Here is a 20,290-nt window from a genome sequence, read left to right on the forward strand (position 1 = left end):
TTTTTTCCCGTTGTACTAGCAACTTCGTCCAAATTTTGGTTTTGCACACATAAATCTGCTGGTGCTATTCACATGAATACCATCTTAAATTTTATCAACTTATAATCATTTTAGGCAAAATCTGCCTATACAAATTAATTGGCTAAAGTTTATAGCATTTCGATTTTGTTTTTCATCACGAGGACATGGAGGGAGGGAGAAATTTGGTATGAAGACATCACAAACAATTAAAATGGCTCTCTCAAAAAGGAAAATTCACAGAATTTTGATGGACCCTGGGGCAGTGATTGCTTGGAGAAGATGACCCTCATATCTCTACGCGGAGAAGAAATTTTCAAAAACTAAATATAGTTGTTAGAAGAATATGTGCTAAGTATGAAGCAAATTGGAGAATAATTTCCTGACAAGAATATGCTTTCGCCATTTTTAATGCAATATGCATGGTGCAAGTGGGCAAATGAAAATTGCCATTGATTCAAGCCATCTGGTGTATCTAAAGTTACCAAATGATTGAAAGTTCAACTAACAATTTCTTCCGTTCTTGCAAAGCGACCATATTCAACTAGTTGCGGCAGACACAAGTATAATCTTGGACTGTAATATGTAAAAGAAAATGTTGAATATCTAACTACGGGGTATATACATATAAGGAGTACATCATATACAGACAAGTTATATACGAAGCATATTCGGCAGCTCCAGATATCACGAAACTGAACCAGCGGTACCTGATATACCCGGAATTAAGGAAGTACATACCGAGAAAGATTAGATTGGTTACCCAGACCGATACGATCTGTATTCAAAACAGGTATATCTACTTGGACGTCAAGGAGTTGTCCCAGCTCGAGGAGCCACGGGTGAGAACGCTCTCGAGTAGGGGAATCTCAGATGGGAAGCTCAGCTGGTCGAGCCCAAAAATGATACCGTGGGCCAAACTGTATCAGGAAGATTTGAGGAACCGTATTCCTCACAATCGGCGTGATCTATGTATGGCGATCGAAAACCGCCGTGAGGAACTCCGTGAAGATGATCACCGCTACTAGGACCGTAGATTTACAGGACGAGATGGTCGATATGACTCCCCCGCTCGGAGAGAGAGGCGTGGCAGTTCTCCACCACCTCCTCTTGAAGAGTTCGACGGGGGCTGCGAGGCTTTCGTACGCGAACTCCAGTTGATTCGGTGGCCCGAGAACTTCAAAGCGGGCCTGATCCAGAAATACAACAAAAAGATTAATCCCAACAAGTGGTTGCAGATCTACACCACCGCAATTCAAGCAGCCGCGGTGACAATCGAGTAATATCCAATTATCTATTAACTGCCATTGATGGACCCGCAAGGTCCTGATTGCTAAATTTGCCGCCCAACTCGATTCGTTCGTGGGCAGAACTTAACGCTCAGTGCATAGCCAACTTCCAGGGCAATTCGAGCGGCCAGGAATGGAGAACGACCTCCACCAGCTGCACCAAGGTGACAACGAATCTCTTCGAGATTTCATCCACAAGTTCAACGACAAGCGTAACATGATCCCAGACATCTCAAATGAATCAGTAATTATCGCCTTCAAAGGAGGTGTTCAGGACACAGACTTGCATGGAAAGATGGCTAATCGGAAGATCCGCATGGTCAAAGAGCTTTTTGAGTTGGCCAACAAGTGCGCAAAATGAGCGGAAGCACAAGTACGCGCTAAAAACCTCCAATCTGGTGAGGATAGACCCGAGTCCTCGAAGAATGGAGGAAAGAAGAACAAACCCGATGACATGCGCAAGGGTCTCGATACGACTATATCCGTGGTCGACAGGAGCAAATCACGCGACACTAGGGACAACAAAAGCCTCAGTTGATGTGATGGAACGTGGTGCCCTATCCATCGGAGCAACCAGCATGACTTTGAGAGTGCTTTGTCTTCAAGAATAAACTTGATGAGAAGATCAAGGCAAATGCTGAGCATGGTAGTAAGCAGGTTAAGCCTAATATCGAGTGTGACGAGCCCCAGTTCCACGAGGCCGACCACAGCTTGACGCACATCTTCGAAGGATCCACCACGTATGAGTCCAAGAGACAGTACAAGGTGGTCGAGCGAGAAGTTAACTTGGCCCTGACTAGGCCTACTCGGTATCTCAAGTGGTCGGAATAGTCGATCACCTTTGATCAAAGTGACCATCCAGCTGCGGTTCCACATGTTGGTCGATACCCAGTCGTAGTTCAACTGATCATACTCAACATCAAGGTTTCCAGAACTCTAGTCGATGGAGGTAGTTCACTCAACCTAATTTTCTCCGAAACCTTGGACAAGATGGGAATCTAGAGGTCAGAGCTTAAAGCTGGAGTTGTGCCTTTCCACGGCATAACTCCTAACTCATCGACCTTGCCTCTCGGCCAGATCGAGCTGCCGGTCACGTTTGGCACACCCGACAACTTTCGCACATAAAAGCTGACCTTTGATGTCACGAATTTTGAGACGACGTACAATGTGATCTTAGGACGCCCAATGCTGGACAAGTTCATGGCGGTGGTTCACTATGCCTACCAAGCACTTAAGATCCCGGGTCCCAACGGGGCCATTATGGTTAAAGGAGATTAGTGTGCAGCAGTCAGATGCGACAAGCAAAGCCTGGATATGGTCGAACATTTTAGTCGAGTGGCCATCGCTCCTAAGGATGCAAGTTCTAAGCGTCAAAGGCAGCAAGGTGTTGTCGAGGCCAAAGACTCCAGGCTCGTAAGTCTTGCTGGCGCTACCAAATCTGACGATGCCAAGGGCAAGACCCACGACGGCGTCAGCAACAAAAAGACCGATGGTTGCATTAAGGCAGTGCCCCTCGACCCGTCTGAACCATCCAAGACAATTAAGGTTGGGGCCAACCTCGACCCCAAATAGGAACTCGTGCTCGTCATCTTCCTCTAGTCAAACCAAAATGTGTTTGTATGGCATCCGTCCGACATACCTAGGGTCCCCAGGGAGGTGATCGAGCATAGACTGGTTGTTAAACCCGATGACAAACCTGTGGTGCAGAAGCAGCAAAGATTTGTAGAAGACAGGAAGCGGGCCATCTAGGAGGAGGTTGATAAGCTCCAAAAGGCGGGCTTCATTCGAGAAGTACGTCATCCTACATGGCTTGCGAATCCTGTCTTCGTCAAGAAGGCCAATGGCAGATGGAGAATGTGCGTCGACTTCACCGATCTCAACAAGGCTTGCCCCAAGGATCCTTTTCCTCTCCCGTCCATCGACCAGATCGTTGTTTCTACAGCAGGCTGTGAATTGTTATGTTTTCTAGATGCCGATTCGAGGTATCACCAAATTAGCATGGGATTAGAGGATGAGGAGAAAACTGCTTTTACTACTCCTTACGGTGTATTTTGTTATGTAAAGATGCCTTTCAGTTTAAAAAATGCTGGTGTCACGTATCAAAGGTGTATTCGAAACTGTCTGCAACCCCAAGTCAGGCACAATGTAGAAGCGTATGTCGATGATGTTGTTCTCAAATAAAAAACCGGAAGCGCATTGGTTGACGATCTCAAAGAAATGTTCGACAACCTCAAGAAGTATTGCATGATGCTCAATCTCGAAAAGTGCATGTTTGGCGTGCCGTCCGGCAAGCTTCTCGGCTTCCTGGTGTTAAGTTGAGGCATTGAGGCCAACCCATGCAAAATTGAGGTTCTCGACTAGATGCGGTCACCTCAAACACTGAAAGAGGTCCAAAAACTGACAGGTTGCATTGCTACTCTTAGTCGATTCATTTCGAAGATGGGCGAGCGAGGGATGCCTTTCTTCAAGATATTGAAGAAACAAGATCGGTTCAAGTGGACGGAAGAAGCGGAGCATGCCTTTTAGGACTTAAAAGGTACTTATCGTCTCCATTAATCCTTACATCATCTTACAAAAAAAGAGGAGCTCTTTTTGTATATTGCAGCTACCCCACAAGTTGTAAGCACGGTACTAGTGGTCGAACGGGAATGTCCCGAGAGAAAGGCCAAGGTCTAGAAACATGTTTACTACGTGAGCGAGGTACTACACGATGCTAAGCTACGGTACCCGCAAGTACAGAAGCTGAGATATGCAGTCTTGATGTCTTCCCGAAAATTACGGCACTACTTTCAAGTGCACAGGATCATCGTCATGACGATGTACCCGCTGAAGGATGTAATACACAATTGGGAAGTTACTGGATGAATTTTCACAATGGACGATAGAGCTAAATGAGTTCGACATAAACTACGCACCATGCACGAGCATGAAATCCGGAGTGTTAGCAGACTTCATCGTTGAATGAACAAGCGTTGAAGAAGCAAGGCCAAACATGTTCGAAGATCACTGTACGCTCTTCTTTGATGGATCGCTCACGCTCCAGGGCACAGGGGCTGGCATTATACTCAAATTTCCAATGGGCGACGAACTCAGGTACATTGTTCAATTAAATTTTAAAGCCTCTAACAATATTACAGAATATGAAGGACTGGTAAACAGGCTCCACATAGCTCTGTCACTTGGAATTAAACTACTTCTTGTGAAAGGGGACTCACAGCTAGTCGTGAACCAAGTTCAAAAGGAGTAACAATGCTCAAACGACAACATGGTGGCTTATTTACTCGAGGTACGAAAGCTTGAGCAAAAGTTCAAAGGGCTAGAAGTGACTCACACCAGAAGGAGTGATAACTCTGGTGCAGATGAACCTGCTAGACTCGCTTCTTCTCAAGCAGTGGTACCTGTAGGAGTCTTCGTTGAGGAACTCCTTAAACCATCTATCCCGACAGTTTGACGAACGGATGTTGCCCAACCCGGCCAGTAGTCTAACCAGGTTAGTGAGGCAGAACCCGCAAACACAGATGATGCACTACTCAAATGCCACCCGACTTGGATGATTCCATACCAAGCCTATCTCTAGGGTCGAGACATCCCTGATGATGATGCGTCTGCATAGAAAATTACTCGTAAATCCAAGCTCTACGTTTTGGTAAACGTCAGGCTTTACCGAAAGGGGAGTAACGGAATCTTGATAAAGTGCACCACTCAGGAAGAGGGCGGTAAAATACTACTCGATATCCATGGAGGCATGTGTGGTAATCATGCGTCTTCTCTTACCTTGGTCGGAAAGATTTTCCGCCAGGGATTCTATTGGCCGACTGCCCTCCAGGATGTTTTTGAGCTAGTCAAAACGTGTGAAAGCTGCTAATTTTTCGGAAGGCAGACCACTTGCCCAGCCCAAGCTTTACAAACAATTCCTCTTTCTTGGCCTTTCTCCGTCTGGAGCTTGGATATCCTGGACCATTCTCAAGGGCTCAAGGTGGTTACAAGTCCTATTTGTGGCTATCGATACGTTCACCAAGTGGATAGAGGCTGAACCCGTAGGAAAGGTAACAACAGAAGCGGCCAAGAAGTTCATGAGGAGCATAATTACTTGATTCAGTATTCTGCATCAGATAATTACGGATTACAGTTCAAAAGCAGGACCTTTATTATGTTCTGCGAAGAATTCGGTATCAAAACTTGTTTCGCCTCAGTAGCTCACCCGTAGAGTAACGGTCAAGTTGAACATGCTAATGGAATAGTCTTACAGGGCATCAAAACTCTGGTCTTTGATAAGCTAAAAGCCTACTCGAAACACTGGGTAAAAGAACTTCCCTTAGTACTATGAGCCATTCGTACTTCGACCAATAGAGCCACTGGTGAACTCCATTCTTCTTGGTTTATGGAGCGGAAGCAATGCTTCCAACTGAGTTGCAGTTCGGATCACCTCGAGTGGAAAGTTACTCCGAAGAAGGGCAGGAGCAACTACGAGCAGATGACATAAATTTACTCGAGGAGTACCGCGATCGAGCATCTATTCGAGCGGCTAAGTATCAACAGGCGTTGTGTAGATATCAAAGCCAGAGAATTCAGCCCAGAAAACTCGCTGCTAGGGACCTCGTCCTACGAAAGGTGCAGAAATAGGCCCGGCGCCACAAGTTATCACCTAAGTGGGAAGGACCCTACATAGTATTCGAAGTCACTCGACCTGGGTCAGTATGGCTATCTACTCTGAACGGTGAGATACTCGAGCACTCGTGGAACATTGACCAACTCTGAAAGTTTTATTCATAGAAAAGGTAGATTATAGGTAAGTCGATTACATTCGATTTGATTAGCTACTTGATTACATATTCTTTCCCTTTTCCTCTAATCCGTGTGGCTAGTGAAAAATTAGCAGAAAGGATCCACCTAGCTCTGGCAAACAGTGAAGATCCACCACCTCCGAAAGTTTGGAAGCGTATGTACCCTCATTCGCCCTTGAACGAGTCGATGAACCTTTTATACTCCTCCCTCAGGCGGCAGCTGATCACCCCAGGAATTGGCCGCTGACCAGCATAAGGGCCAGAAAAAGTGGCTGAGGTGAAGGCCCTACTAGAGCTGATGACTGGCGCCGGTGATGCCAAGTGGTCTTCTGCCTGGCGCGAGGGTGATCTAGCGGTTGTCAATGGAGAAGGCGACCGTGCCTCCTTTGTCGATGATGACTCGGGGGTTCCACCACTGAATACCTCAAAGGCGGCTTGGTCAATGATCCGGTCAAGATCACTACCATCCTCATTCCTCTCCGGTGTCGAGTGCTGTGCCAAAGCATAGGTCTTGATGTAACGGCGAACACGCTGAGTAAGGGGACAAGGACAACGACTACGGTGGATGCTTCTTCCCTCTGCTTCTGAGGCCCACTGCTCGAGTCCTCATCATCGGAGGACGTGATGATAATGACCTCAGGAGGTATCATGGAGAGAGGCCTAGGGGAGAGGACTTCTGGGATTGGATCAAGAGGTAGAGATGGAGTGTAGGCTATGGCTTCAAGCTCTACGAGTCTTAGGAGGCAATAGGTAGATAAAATAAAGGAGATGACGGACAAACGGCTTCGAGTCCCCTCTATTTATAGCGGGGTAAACGGGTTATACTGTGTAAACGTGGCCGTCAAGATCCAAAACGATGGCGTCTCCTTGGACGCGTAGCACGTTTGGTGGAAGTCATGATGGAGTTATGGCTTGTCTTGTCTCTGCAAAGAGTGATGGGTGACCCTTATGACGTGTCAGATCAATGTTGCAGTGAAAACGAGTACAAATGGGAGTGGGATCTTTTAATGCCCACCTACCCAGTGGTTCAAGTTCACTCGATAATCATATTGCAGTCAAAACCATAACACTCGGCGGCTTGCATTCTCAAGTTTTCATTCAAGAACGAGCCTTACTCTTCGACTAACTCAGTCATTGAGTACATGGTCGAGAACAAGATTCGGTCGAGTACAGAGTTCTGAGCTATAACACTGCTCTCTGATCAATGGTACAGGTATGTCCTTTTCTACTCTCCGATTGAGTAATTTCTTTCTCGACCATAGAGTTGGGGGCTACATCGTAATACCATATTTATTTTATATATTTTTTGAAAAAATTTATCTAGCTCTGCGTTGATCACGATAAATAGAACCAACAGAGGCATGTGTTGGGTCGATGACGGATAACTATACCTCAGGAGGCATAACGGCACAGAGATTGTCAGACATCTCACGCCTAACAGCCAAAAGGTTCTGAAGCCCTAGTCTACCTTACGTGTGCTCTCTATCAAGTTCATATTTGTATGCTGATTGAATGCACAAATTGATAAAAGTTCGCAAAAAATTCGAGATGCTCTTTCTTTTTCTAGCTCTGTATTAGTCTTTTCCTCACTATTATGGTCTTCTCGAGTACTCAAGGGCCGCTCATCTAATGGTTTATCTAGTCAAAATTTCAAGTGTTGACAGATGCATAATTGTATGGTCTTGAGAACGATGACAACATGTATCTATCAGTTATTGCATCTACTTATGCTAATCCTATTTCATCGACAAGGGAATAGTAGATAAAAGCATAATAGACTGGCAAAGTATAGTATCGTTGCGGGCATTCTCAGATCATAAAATATGTTTTATAAGTGTCAGAGCAGAATGGACCATCAGTCCGAGTGACTCTCCTCACTATCATCATTAGGCAGACCTCCTTAACGACTTGACAAAGGCGGGAACCACCGGCTGGATGCTTTCAACAAGTTTTGCGGCCTCCTCGCTAGTACAATTGAACCCAACTGTCACTAATGAGGTACCGAGCGCAGGGTTATAGCTCTTGAGAATACCTAGCAATGTGGCAGTGCTTGCAGAGGCTGCTTGTGACATGAGGTCAAGGTCTGCTCCTTCAGCTCTTGAAGAGCCAGAACAACAGCATCCCTTTCAGCCATCATCGCCTTCACTTCAGCTCGAGCGGTGTTCACTTGATTTCTGAGTCTCTCCCAAAACTTGACATCATCGTTAACCTTCTTCATTGCGTCAACAAGAAGCTTTTCCTTGTTGTTGTAGGAGGACTCAAGGCCTGAAAAAGGTGAATCGAACAATAATTCTTTGTTAGTCGCCCAATAATCGAATCACGCACTTGCGATCAAGAACAGACTTACATTCAATTTTTTTTCCTCTTGGCTTTGAGCTTCTTGTGGTGGTTGGCCTCGGCGGTAGCTACCTGAGCGCTTGTAGCATGGAGAGAGTCTTTATTGCCGCCCACAGATCATCAGTCAGGATTGATATTAAAGCTTCACTTCCCCTGAGCTGCAGGTCTTCTTTGGGCGCACTCGAGATAGGATCTCTGATTGAAGTCGAGGCCGAGTCAACCGGGGAAGTTAGCCTCGAATGACTGGTCGAGACACTAGCAGCCTTGGTTTGTGCCTTAGTCGATAGTCTGTAATCAACAGAATAAGAGAAGAGGAAAAGAAAGGACTGCCAATTGACCAGTCGTGATCAGAATTCAGGACAAATCTCTTTGAAATCAGAAAATGTGAAATGATGCTTGACTTTTGTGTTTTTGTGGTCACCTTCTTTGTTCTTGGTCCGGTAGGCAGAGTCGGTGGAGGAGTTACACATGGACCAGGCAAAGTCAAGTCATCAGTAGCCTGCAAAGAACCAGATAATAAGAATGCATTATTGAGTGAAAGTATGACCAACTAAAGAGCTATAATTCAATTGAAATTACCTCTCTAGTCGAGTCATCAGGCATGACAGTCCCTCGAGTTGGCGATTGCGAGGACGCGCCAGACGTCCCCTAAAAAAGAGCCATTTATGCAACTCGTCATTAATAGAATGACCGAAAGGAAATCGGTAACTTGAGAAGAGTTACCTTTTCGGTCGGGTCATCAAGAGCGGCGGTTGCTCGAGGAGGCGATTGGGCTGGTACGCTCGCCGTTCACTAACAAAGGGCCACTCATGCAAACCGAATGCATTCAAGTATCTACTTGATAATTTGGAAGAAAATAAGAAGATAATAAGAACTTTAATTAGCATACCCGAGGGCTCCTTCACTTGCGCTTGAGAGGGCTCGGATCCGACAACAGATGAGAAGATGGGGATGATCTCTTCGATCGAAGAGACCCCTCGGCCTCCTCGTTGGTCGATCTTTTCCCCTTGTTGACAGCATTGGCAGAAGTAGCGCCGTCGAGATCAAGGACCTAGCTCGAAAGGATGTGTTCTTGATAAAAAAACTGGAGCCTGTAGTCACACAGACAAGTCAGAACAAATATACAATAACTGGTCTTACTATTCCATTAAGAAAATCCTTACATCTAGTCGAAGATTCGATAAGGAGTAAGGCGCAATGTCACACTGGGCTGAAAGAAAAAGCTTGTTCAGCCGGACGGTGATATCCTGTGCAGGTAGGGCTGAAAAAGAAAAGAAAAGTTTACTCGACAAAGCTCGAAGATCATAGCTAAACGAAAAGGGCAAAGTGCTAACTAAGCCTTACATCCAACTGCATCCCTGGAAGCATTCTCATCCCCAATGTATTCCTAAGCTAGGCTCGTTCGCGCCTTCAAGGGACTCAATCTCTTACTAATGAAGTCTCTAGCCACATGACACTCAGTAAGGTCAAAATGCCTCAGCATGCCAATCCTGTTGGCGAAGTAGGTGGTGTGGCTGGACTCTCGATGCTCTTGCGTCCAACAAAGATTTTAGATGGGAAAAATACCTCTATACACTAAAGGAAAACCGATCGGGTCGAGATTGGAGACATAAAACCAAAGTTTCTTCCAATCCTTCAACCAAGAGGAAGTTAGGGGAACCAAGATATAGGAGTTTCTCATTCCACTACTCAATTGTAAACCACATCCCTCAACACATTTATTCTCGGTAATCCTCTTCAATATATAAAAATACTGAAAAAGATTCAAACTTGGCTCGATGCCAAGGAAAACCTCACAAAGATGAACAAAAACACTTAACATGGTGACGGAGTTAGGGTTCAGGTGGTGGAGTTCAATTTGATATCAATCGAGCACATTGAGAAGAAACTTGGAAGGAGGGATGTTAAATCCGCAACGGAAGAAAGACTCAAAAACTACGAACTCGTGCTCAATCTTGCAGGAAAGGAATCTCTCACCCGATGTTGTCCTCCATTCAACCAGGCTGCGCGGCGGCACCACTCCTTCCGCTTCGAGTTCCGCCAGCTAAGACTCTTGCATCGCCGAGGGTGTCCAGGCCTCGATCATGAACCACACCTTGTCATACTGATCGGGCGAGGCGCCGGTGGCTGCTGCATCAGTCTGCTTCTCCAGTGAAGAGGAAGTCAGAATCATCGAGGAAGGGTTGGGATCCATGGATCTAAACTTTTTTTCTGGTGGTGGTGCGTGCTGAGGCAGAGAAAGTTGAGAGGCTTGTGCAGGAAGATTGATGGCGAAGGACGAAGAATGGTTGCTGCAAGGGGTAAAAAACTGAAAAGTTACCGCCATTTCAACCACTCCCACCTTTACAATGCCTTGATCTGCGTGAAAAAAAGGAATGATGATAATGTGCAAATCCCTGCATACCCTTCTACCCGCAATAAATGCGCCCATACCCACCGTTTCAAATTTCGAAAGGTTTTTTTAACTCTACTCGGAGTCGGGTGTCAATCAATTGAGTTTATTAAATCTTTTTTCTTCGAGTCTCAAGTGCGGTTAGCCACAGAGCGCTCGATTTGACTAAGCTTCCACTTGATACTCGAGAAAGGATCCGTCCATACTCGATTCTTTCGACCATGAGACTGATCTACTTTACTCGACCAAGCTTAAACTTGGTAGTACTCGAGTAGGTGCTTATCAAAACCTCTCCTCCAGAGTAGAGTTAGGGGGCTACTGTCGAATATTTAACTATAACGTATATGCACATAAGAAGTATATCATATACAGACAAGGTATATATGAAGCATATTCGGCAGCTCCAGATATCACGGAACCGAATCAATGGTACCTGATACATCCGGAATCAAAGAAGTACATATCGAGAAGAAATAGATTGGTTACCCAAACTGATACGATCTGTATTCAAAACAAGTATATCTATTTGGACGTCAAGGAAAACAACTCCCTATTGACTACGGCTGGATAGAAGTCACTACCTCACCCCGATATAAGGTGGAAATGCTGGGGGAAGAGACACTCACAACCACAACTAGAACAAACAAGGAACTACGAGCAATACGAAAGGCAACAACAGAGGAGTTGCTTGACGACTTGAGCCCTAGATAGATTAGATCCAATCAACTCCTTATAATAGTATTAGCCACCTTATACTCGAGATCATCAATACAAGGCAGCAACACCCCCACAGGACGTAGGGTATTACTCCAATCAGATATCCAAATCTGTATATATCGTTTTGTCTGTCTTCGTGATTAATCTCTACTCTCGAAGGTACTCAATCAATATACAGACATAATATCGGAAACTAATCTTCGACAGAACCTTAATTTCCATAGGATTGGGTTGTGTTTATTCAGCAAGAGTTGAGTCACAATGCATCTAGAAAAAGTTTATTTATTCTAAAAGGGTCTGAAAGCTCTTTATTTATATATTTAAAATAGTTATGATGAACGAAGTACAATCTTAAACTTCAGTATTTAACGCAAATCATCATAATTTCCATCTGAACTGAGAAAAAAGAAATCCACAAACAAGCCTAAAACTTCCTGGTTCAAGGAAACTCAAAGAATTTTTGCAAAGCGCAAAATCCATCAGTATTCAGTATAAAAAACCCCCAACCGCAACAGGTGGGGTAGCAACTAAAAACCCAGCCTTACAACGGAAGCCGTGGCAGCGAACGGAAACGGAAAAGCTTCCGCTTCCCCGTGCTGCGTTAGTAATAGTATGGATTCGGCGTCGGCGGCAGCGGCGCCGGTGGTGCTGGTGACCAACGACGACGGCATCGATGCGCCGGGGCTCCGCTTCCTCGTCGACCAGCTCGTTGCCGCGGGGCGCTTCCGCGTCCTCGTCTGCGCACCCGACACGTCAGTTTCCCGGCCCCATCGCGACTCGCGATCCCTCCCCTTTCTTGCTCGCTTCCTTCCGATTCCCTTGCTTGCTTGGTTGGTTGGTAGGCTGTTGCTTCGCGAGGATTGCGTGGTAGGATCACGTGATGGTGTTGGCTTCGTGAACGGGATTGGTTGGGACATTGGGGGGGGGGGGGGAGGGGGGAGTGAGTAGGACCGAGAAAACAAGAAATTTGAGGAAAAATGTGTTTTTTTCCTCTTCTCTTTTTTATATTCTCACCCAGAAGAGAATAAGAGGAATGGAAGGTAGAGAGTTCTCTTCTGTCCGTAAATTTCTCTCTGTGCAGCAGATGATGCAGTTCTCTGTAGTTTCTGTTCTTCCTGTTGATCATTGATGTGAAGTTTTTGGGGCTAATATTGCGGTAAAAGAAGCAGAAGAAACGAGCTTGTTCCTGAAAAGTATTTTTTTTTGTCTAAATATACAGAAATACGAGGAAAGGAACCTGTAACTGTATTACTGAAGTCTCTTTAGATGATGGAATCACAAAAGTTTTATTTTCTGAAGAAAACAAAGAATATCTTTAAGCATTATATACGGGGTATCAGGTTTTGCAAAATGCGGTGTGCGCAACTTGGAATCTGTCCTATGCGGAATATTTTTCACGCAGTAGCTGCAAATGCACCTTTCAAGTTGCCAAGTTGTTTCCAACGAAAAATGCCTTGTGGGGCTACTTTGATGCAAAAGTTACGATATGGGTGTGCCTAAGTCAGATTGAAAGATGTAACTATGGTTCATTTAGTGAATGGTTTTCTTCACAAAATAATGATGTTATGATTGAATTCCTAAACATGGTGCTGTTGAGAAGAAAACTGATAAAATATGGGTGCTATTATGTCTTCATGTGAAGAAAACAAAGACTTTCATATAGTCTTTAATTAATTGTAATTGGTGAATCACCATGCCCAGTCTTGTTCTTAAAATTCTCTCTTTTCTGTTTTAACTTTCTTCTAAATGCAGAGATAGGTCTGGCGTTAGCCACTGCATCACATGGCGCCCTGCACTCAGCTGTAAACGTGTTGATATAAGCGGTGCTACAGCATTTGCAGTTTCAGGTTTGTCTGTTATCGATTGATTCCCTCTAAATATTGCATGATGAACTTTCCCTTATGAAATGTTTCTTACTAGAATTTCAATGACATTTGCACTCTGGATGCTCACAATTTCTCTGACTAATGTTAGGAACTCCTGCTGACTGTGCTTCTTTAGGCATTTCTGGGAAGCTCTTTGATGGTTTGGTTCCTGATCTGGTTAGTTTTGAACTTCAGAGATATATTACAAAGTCCTTGGTTTTATGTAAGCTTTAGTTACAAAGAGTTCTCTTTGTACCAGTTCTCTCCTCATAAATAATACTTGAGTTCCATTCTATTCTGTATGATCCTCAATGCAGGTACTTAGCGGAATCAACATTGGAAACAATTGTGGATACCATGTGTAAGTATCTCTGTCGATAATATTCATGATCTAAAACATATTGCTACTACCTCTGGTCCAAAATACCTGTGTCTGGTACCTGTGTAATCCAATCTTCAAATTCAAACACAATTTTTTTTTTTGAGATCAACACAATTATATTTTGTTAGCCATGTGAAGATGACACAATTGTATTTCACATCGAATTTACTGGCACAATATACTTCTGCTATTTTTACTAAAACATAATGTTTAAAATGAGATGTTCAAATTTATATTGGAGACAGCAAAAAGTTAAAAGCAACAAGTACTAGAATTTATAATTGAAGGCAGAATTAAGTAGTCCTCTAAACTAATTGGAACTACTACCTTCATCTGGTTGATTTGATTTTATGTTCAGAAAGAAATATGTATATAGCACTATAGCAGCGAATCATGAGCATTTTGTGCTTTTGATGTGCAGTGTTTATTCTGGAACAGTTGCTGGTGCCAGGGAGGCATTCTTATATGGGATTCCTGCAATAGCGATGTCATATGATTGGTATGCAAAGATTTTTCTTCTTTGTTTTTATTTTCTGTAGTAAAACCACCTTTTCTTTTTGGTTAATGGAACATAATTGCTGAGAGCTCCTTCCACACTTTTCGGGGGAAAAAAGAATCCTTCGGCATCTGTAAATTCAGCAGCTACTAGTTATTTGATAAAAAAGTATGTTATACGTTTGTAACTTTGTATAATATGTTATACTTTCTTATAGAGATGAGCATTTCATGTGAAATGATATGTATGTTGATAGGCTTTTTGGTTTTACTGCTGATCAAACTTTCACAACTATTGGTTTCAATGGTCTATAGTCCTTCAGTATATCTTGCATACTGTCGTTGTATAACATGTTCAAACCTAAGTCCTTGAGATAGGCTGCAAACTGAAAGAAGACGGTTTGGAATACTCATCTGCGATCAGATTATTTGAACCATGTCAGGCTCTCCTGCAATGTACAATAGATCCCAAAACCCCAGCCTCCATATAAATAATAAATCTACTAGTGTTCATCTATAAAAACCTTAAAGTCGATTTCAATGTACATATGCTCAACATTTGCAAATTTTAACTCTCAGCCATGACCTCCCATGTAATGAATCAATGAAAGTGAATAATTAAGTGAGACATAGTGTATGCTGTTTATCTCTCAATTGTACAGGGTTGCAGGTCAGAGCAGTGTTAATGACCTCAAGGTGGCTGCAGAGGTCTGTATGCCTCTGATAAATGCTGTCATGGTTGAGATCAAGAACGGAACATATCTTCAAGGATCATTCTTGAATATAGATGTACCTACTGATGCTGTACATCACAAGGTAAAAATATCTAACAGTGATTTTGAAGTAAACTTATGCACCATGATATTTAAATTTGCAAAGGAAAGCAAAGCTAACTGTACTGAGCTATACAACTGTGTATGGACAAAGCTATGGAATATGGCACAGGAGATGAGAAAGTATAACTACAGTTCTGAGAATTTTTGGCATTCATTATAAGATCTCTAACCTTAAATTTCACTGCTAAAATTTATATATTTCTGCTGATTTTCTCTGAATGTTAAATGCCATATGCATTTCTACTCCAATCTTGTTTTTAATATTTATGTCCTTAACATTTTTTGTGAATATATGGAAATCTGAGTATTTCTTTACTTGTGTGCTGTTCTTGACAATAGGGATATAAAGTTACAAAGCAAGGAAAATATATGGCCAGAATTGATTGGGAGCAAACAGTTTACAAGAAGCCTGCAGTAGAAAGCTACCAGACAGCAAACATGGATGTTGACACTGAAAAAGACAGCGAACTAGATACTTCATCAGAGGATGACCTATTGTTTAAGAGAGTGGTAACTTAGCATTGCTTTGAGCAACTTCACATTTCCAAATTTCATGCTAATTCCTCCAATCACATTTGAACTGGACCTGATAGGTAGCCTTCAAGAAAAATACTTTCTAAGAAACATAAATTTGTATTAGAGAATTGGAATTGAATCTCCCCTCCTGAAGTCATAGTACTATACTTTTCTAATGTTTAATTTTAACAGTCTTGTGTAGCCTCTTATAACTTATGACAACTTCAAATGAGAGATGTTCCATTTTTTATATTTGACACTTTTTGAAAGCGAGCACATACCACATTTTTTTCGTCATTTTTTAGTTACTCTTGTATGCTTCCTTAACTACTACATACAATGGATCATGATTGGAGTTGTTGGAATTCCAAACAGATTGTGAGGAGAAGTTCTGATGAAGAGGAAGGAGATGACATGGACCACAAGTCCCTAGTAGATGGATACGTAAGAATGACCTAACTACCATACAACTTTCGTTTCTCATTAAAAAAAAAAAAAACCTCGACCAACTTAGGAGGAACTAGGAGGCATTATAAATAAAAAGAAATAGACACTCAAATTCGCGTCGAAGAGGACTCGAACCTGGGTGATCTAATCCACATCCTCAACCAACTGAGCTATGCTCAATTTCTTTTCTCATTAAACAGGTTTTCTAATAACTATATGCTGTTTGTTCCAGATTACTGTTACTCCTTTGGGTGCTCTCTCCCGCACAGAAGCAGATGCAATACCCTACTTCAAAGCTTGCTTGTCGCGTCTGGTTGATAATTTGTCCCCCTCATGTGGTTGCTATACTTCCTTGTTTGGTTCTTCATCTTTCTAGAAGCACAAACATCAACTCATTTACTGGAATTCAGAGAGTTTTTTTTTCAAGGCTGGAATTTAGTATTGTTCTGATACGAATCTGATATTTCAATTCAACCTATTAAAATGTTATTTGTATAAGAAATGAAACACACAATGCACAATGACAGTAGTATACATTAGATAAAAAATATGTGCTGCAGAATAGCATGAGGGAATCGAAATTTCTAAAGCTTTTAATTCATCGTCATGATCAAATTTCATATTGCCTTTTCTAATCCATTTAACCTTGTTGCCTTGCATGGCAATTTTTCCATTCCCGCTGTTTGGCATAATGTCACAGCCACTATCAACATATATTCTGCTAGAGGCTTTCATAAGTTGCCTTTGAACCATACATTCACAAATAGATGCCCTGCTTTCTAAAGGACGCATTTAACTCTTCTTTCATGTACTCTTCTCAGTGACCGCGGGATGCTTACCAGGCGGGCAAAACTGAACCTGCTGACGTCATTACCTGCAAAGTTGCAAATAAAGCTACATCGACTTAAAGTATTCTATATATCTATTTGATGCTAATGATGCATTACTACATTATGTAGTACCTTAATTCATTATTGTGTGGCATATGTATCATGTAATCAGGCACATGTGTAACTCGGTGATAATTTTTTAAGAGAAAATACTGACAAAACAACCATAATATTTGTGGACAGAAGATGAATCACATTCTATTATTTACTTAAGCTACTGAGGGTATTGGTCATCATATTGTTTGATATTGGTGTTTATATAATGGACACAGATAATCACCTGACCGTTTGAACCAAGTATGCAATTTGGTTCGAAATTTGTAATCTTTGATTTAATTTATGGTGTTTTTCGTGCTAAATTTGGTTCAGTGCGCAAACAAATCATCAGTCATCTGGGATAACAGCATTTCCTACTTTGCAAATGTTCATCACCGATTGACAGAGATGATATATATAAATCTCAAACAATAGTTTCAAATTAGCACCTTTAAATCCAGATTTAGTATATACTTGTTGAACTATCGCGGATCCGTTTGGGATATCTTCTTATTATAAATATTTACTTCAACATATATTTGACCAGATACTCGTAGTGGCTTTCCCCAGAAATTCTTCAACTCCCTCTGTTTTTAAATCACCAATACTATTGACTTTAACATTCCAACTTTTACGGACAATAGTTTTCAAAAAATTTAATTAGGTAAAATAAAAAATAGTAATGTTAGATTATCCATAAAAACAATTTACAAATGTTATGTAATTTGAACCATTTGCATCTGTGTTTGTTAAAAATTAGCATCAAAATTTGAGCAGCGAAGTCAAACATTGTTAGTTATCTGAAAATGAAGGAAGTATACACGAGTATGTGTTGCTTACATGTCTGTGCGTGACTTAGAGGCAATAAAATTCAATCACTCTCCTTGCAAAGGGAAAAAAAATCCACCCTACATAATAACATGACTACTGCAAATGGTGTGTCTGCTAAGAATTTGTTAAGAGTTGGTTGTCAGCTAATTTAGTCGAGGTTAGCACATTCATAATAGAGTTCTTGTATTTTTACCACCGATAATGATCTTAAGGCCACTGTTGTGCAAACTTTTACACCACTAATTTATTAATGATGTAGCTTGTTTAGAAGTGTTGGTTTATACTTAATAATATGTGGAGGGAGAGAGATAAAATTCCCCTTCTTTTCTTTCTTGTTATTTTGGATAGTGTTGTGTTACATTAAGAATCAAGGTAAAATGTGTGACATGCACTCGCATGGTATTTCAAAAGAGAAGAACATGTAATGGGCTGGCATTTTTTTTTTTTTGAAAGGGCATAGCTCAGAATGCACACAACATAAAATTCCTACTGGACGCATGTGTACCTTATTCTAATCAAAGAGAAGAACACACTGTGAGGCACGCAAGTAACGACCAAGATCGAACTCGTGTGCGGCTCCTCGAGCCGGCAGTTTTTGCTCCAAGAGGTTTCTCTGGCGTTAACTGACACTGTTTCGACTAACGCCATCTAATGGTTCTAATCAAAGATGAATAAATGCAACGGCTAATGATGTCTTGATGATGTGGCCTGATCAGAGGGCTTTGTTTGCTGTCGAGATTATAGGATAGAGAGATTAATCTCGTTCAACAGTATATTGTGACCCAAAAAAGAGTTTGCATTAGACATTTCCCTCAACGGGGTTCATGATGGTTTTCTAGGACCGGTTCACGACATCAATTTCACTCCTACCGATGTTACCCCCCTACAAAATAGTTTTCCTGTTGGTCATCACGAGTCCACGATGCCTCTCATACCATACCAATGTCGGCAGGCTGAAAGATATTTCTTTTTGTTCTGGCCATTTCTGATAATGAAATACAATCCATATTGTCTTCTGCTTTGGATTCCATCCATTAGAAACATTAATTGACACACACACACACACACACACACACACATACATACATACATACATACATACATATATATATATTCGCAGTCCAAATACACGATCGACCATGACCACTTGGCAGCCACTCGTGCGGGAGAAAACGAGAGCCAAGGACACATCAGGCACAAAGAAATTGACAGGCAATTAAATAACCAAAAGCAGGGACAGATACACTCTAACAACCAGCCTCCCATACATACAACCAAAGGTAAGGCACTTGAGCAAATATGTATCTATGCATGTATGTACAATGAGCTCAACCTCACACTCGTATATACCAAGCTCAAGACACAGGTGACATTTCAACCTCACTACTACTGTGGTACAGGTATTACAGCATGCATGGTCGAATCAAACACAAAAGAAAAACATCACACAAACCTCTCTCTTCTTCTTCAACCTCTCATTTTTTTTTTGGTTCCTGAATGCGAAGGCAATGGCCGATGAGGAGGATGATGAATTCAAAGCCAAACTATACTCACCCTAGGATGAAACTCTTCTAGGGAGGCCTATGCAACAGTGAAGTTATGCTGCTCTCATACATGCCATTGCTTTCTTCAGAGTTCAGAGCTTGAGCTTCAGAAGAGCCGGGTGGCGGTGCGAGTCGATGAGGATCGACCACAGGACGTGCACGTCCTCGTCCTGGCAGGACTGGACGTCCTTGTAGAGGATGTGCATTCCCCTCCCTGCCAATGAAGAGCATCGGTTAGGACACTGAACAATGTCATCAAATGCGCAACAACGTTCAGAAAGAAGATTAATTAAAGGATGCCACGAACATCTTCGCAATGCACCAACATCATAAGAAATACTGAATACTGCATGTGCTTGTAGGAGTTTCATAGGCAGAGGACTTACGGTTTCGACGCTCGGAATGCGCCTGAACCCACATCCTCCTGAGAGGGGAGAAGAGGGAGTGGAGCCACCCCATTGAGGAACCCTGCACTCCTGGTCTCCTGCAGGGCTGGTATGCAAACGGGAGGAAATAGAGAGGAGGGGTAGGAGGGTTAGAGAGGAGGTAACCATCAGCGTTGCTTTTGACACGGGGTGGAGGTGAAGCCTATTGCACTGTACCCTCTCCCTCATGCCATATTGTGCTTCCTTGCAAACCAATCATGGTGTCCTGAGCAATTTATTCTGGTATCTTGTCCCTTTCCACCCCTCACTCTTCCTACCTCCGTTTCTCCCGTTGGAAGGGTGATTTCTCACCCTTTAACCTACCCCCAAAAGAATAATAATGCAAGGTACTACCACACAGAATGTTATATGATTATATGTACATGATTTTCTCATTGTATGTATCTTCGGAAGGCTATAAGCTTTATTATAATTTCCACATCGAATGCAAGTATCATTTGGTCAGTCTAGAATTTGCCGCCATCC

At 42.5% G+C, this 20,290-nt stretch overlaps 1 protein-coding gene across 3 annotated transcripts; it reads left to right on the top strand.

The window, feature by feature from the left end:
- The first annotated feature begins 12,073 nt into the window (after positions 1–12,073).
- Positions 12,074–17,181, top strand: LOC133893244 (uncharacterized). 3 transcript variants are annotated; one of them, XM_062334221.1, is made up of 10 exons: positions 12,074–12,289; positions 13,290–13,384; positions 13,512–13,579; positions 13,720–13,763; positions 14,206–14,283; positions 14,942–15,095; positions 15,455–15,625; positions 16,007–16,075; positions 16,311–16,416; positions 16,900–17,181. In XM_062334221.1, exons 1-10 carry the CDS (start codon positions 12,150–12,152, stop codon positions 16,932–16,934), a joined length of 960 nt encoding a protein of 319 aa, XP_062190205.1. In that variant the 5' UTR covers positions 12,074–12,149; the 3' UTR covers positions 16,935–17,181. The 3 variants fall into 3 exon arrangements, with proteins under 3 accessions (XP_062190205.1, XP_062190206.1, XP_062190207.1); XM_062334222.1 differs by having other exon boundaries at positions 16,311–16,413; XM_062334223.1 differs by having other exon boundaries at positions 16,311–16,391.
- The last annotated feature ends 3,109 nt before the right edge of the window (positions 17,182–20,290 follow it).

Source organism: Phragmites australis, chromosome 15 (genome assembly GCF_958298935.1).
Source record: "Phragmites australis chromosome 15, lpPhrAust1.1, whole genome shotgun sequence".
Classification (NCBI taxonomy): domain Eukaryota; kingdom Viridiplantae; phylum Streptophyta; class Magnoliopsida; order Poales; family Poaceae; genus Phragmites; species Phragmites australis.

Excerpts from the sequence above, each read along its gene's own strand:
- LOC133893244 (XM_062334221.1), top strand. The coding sequence starts at position 12,150 with ATGGATTCGGCGTCGGCGGCAGCGGCGCCGGTGGTGCTGGTGACCAAC. Across the intron at positions 13,580-13,719 it reads ATGGTTTGGTTCCTGATCTG|GTACTTAGCGGAATCAACAT; the intron begins GTTAGTTTTGAA and ends TCCTCAATGCAG. Across the intron at positions 15,626-16,006 it reads ACCTATTGTTTAAGAGAGTG|ATTGTGAGGAGAAGTTCTGA; the intron begins GTAACTTAGCAT and ends AATTCCAAACAG.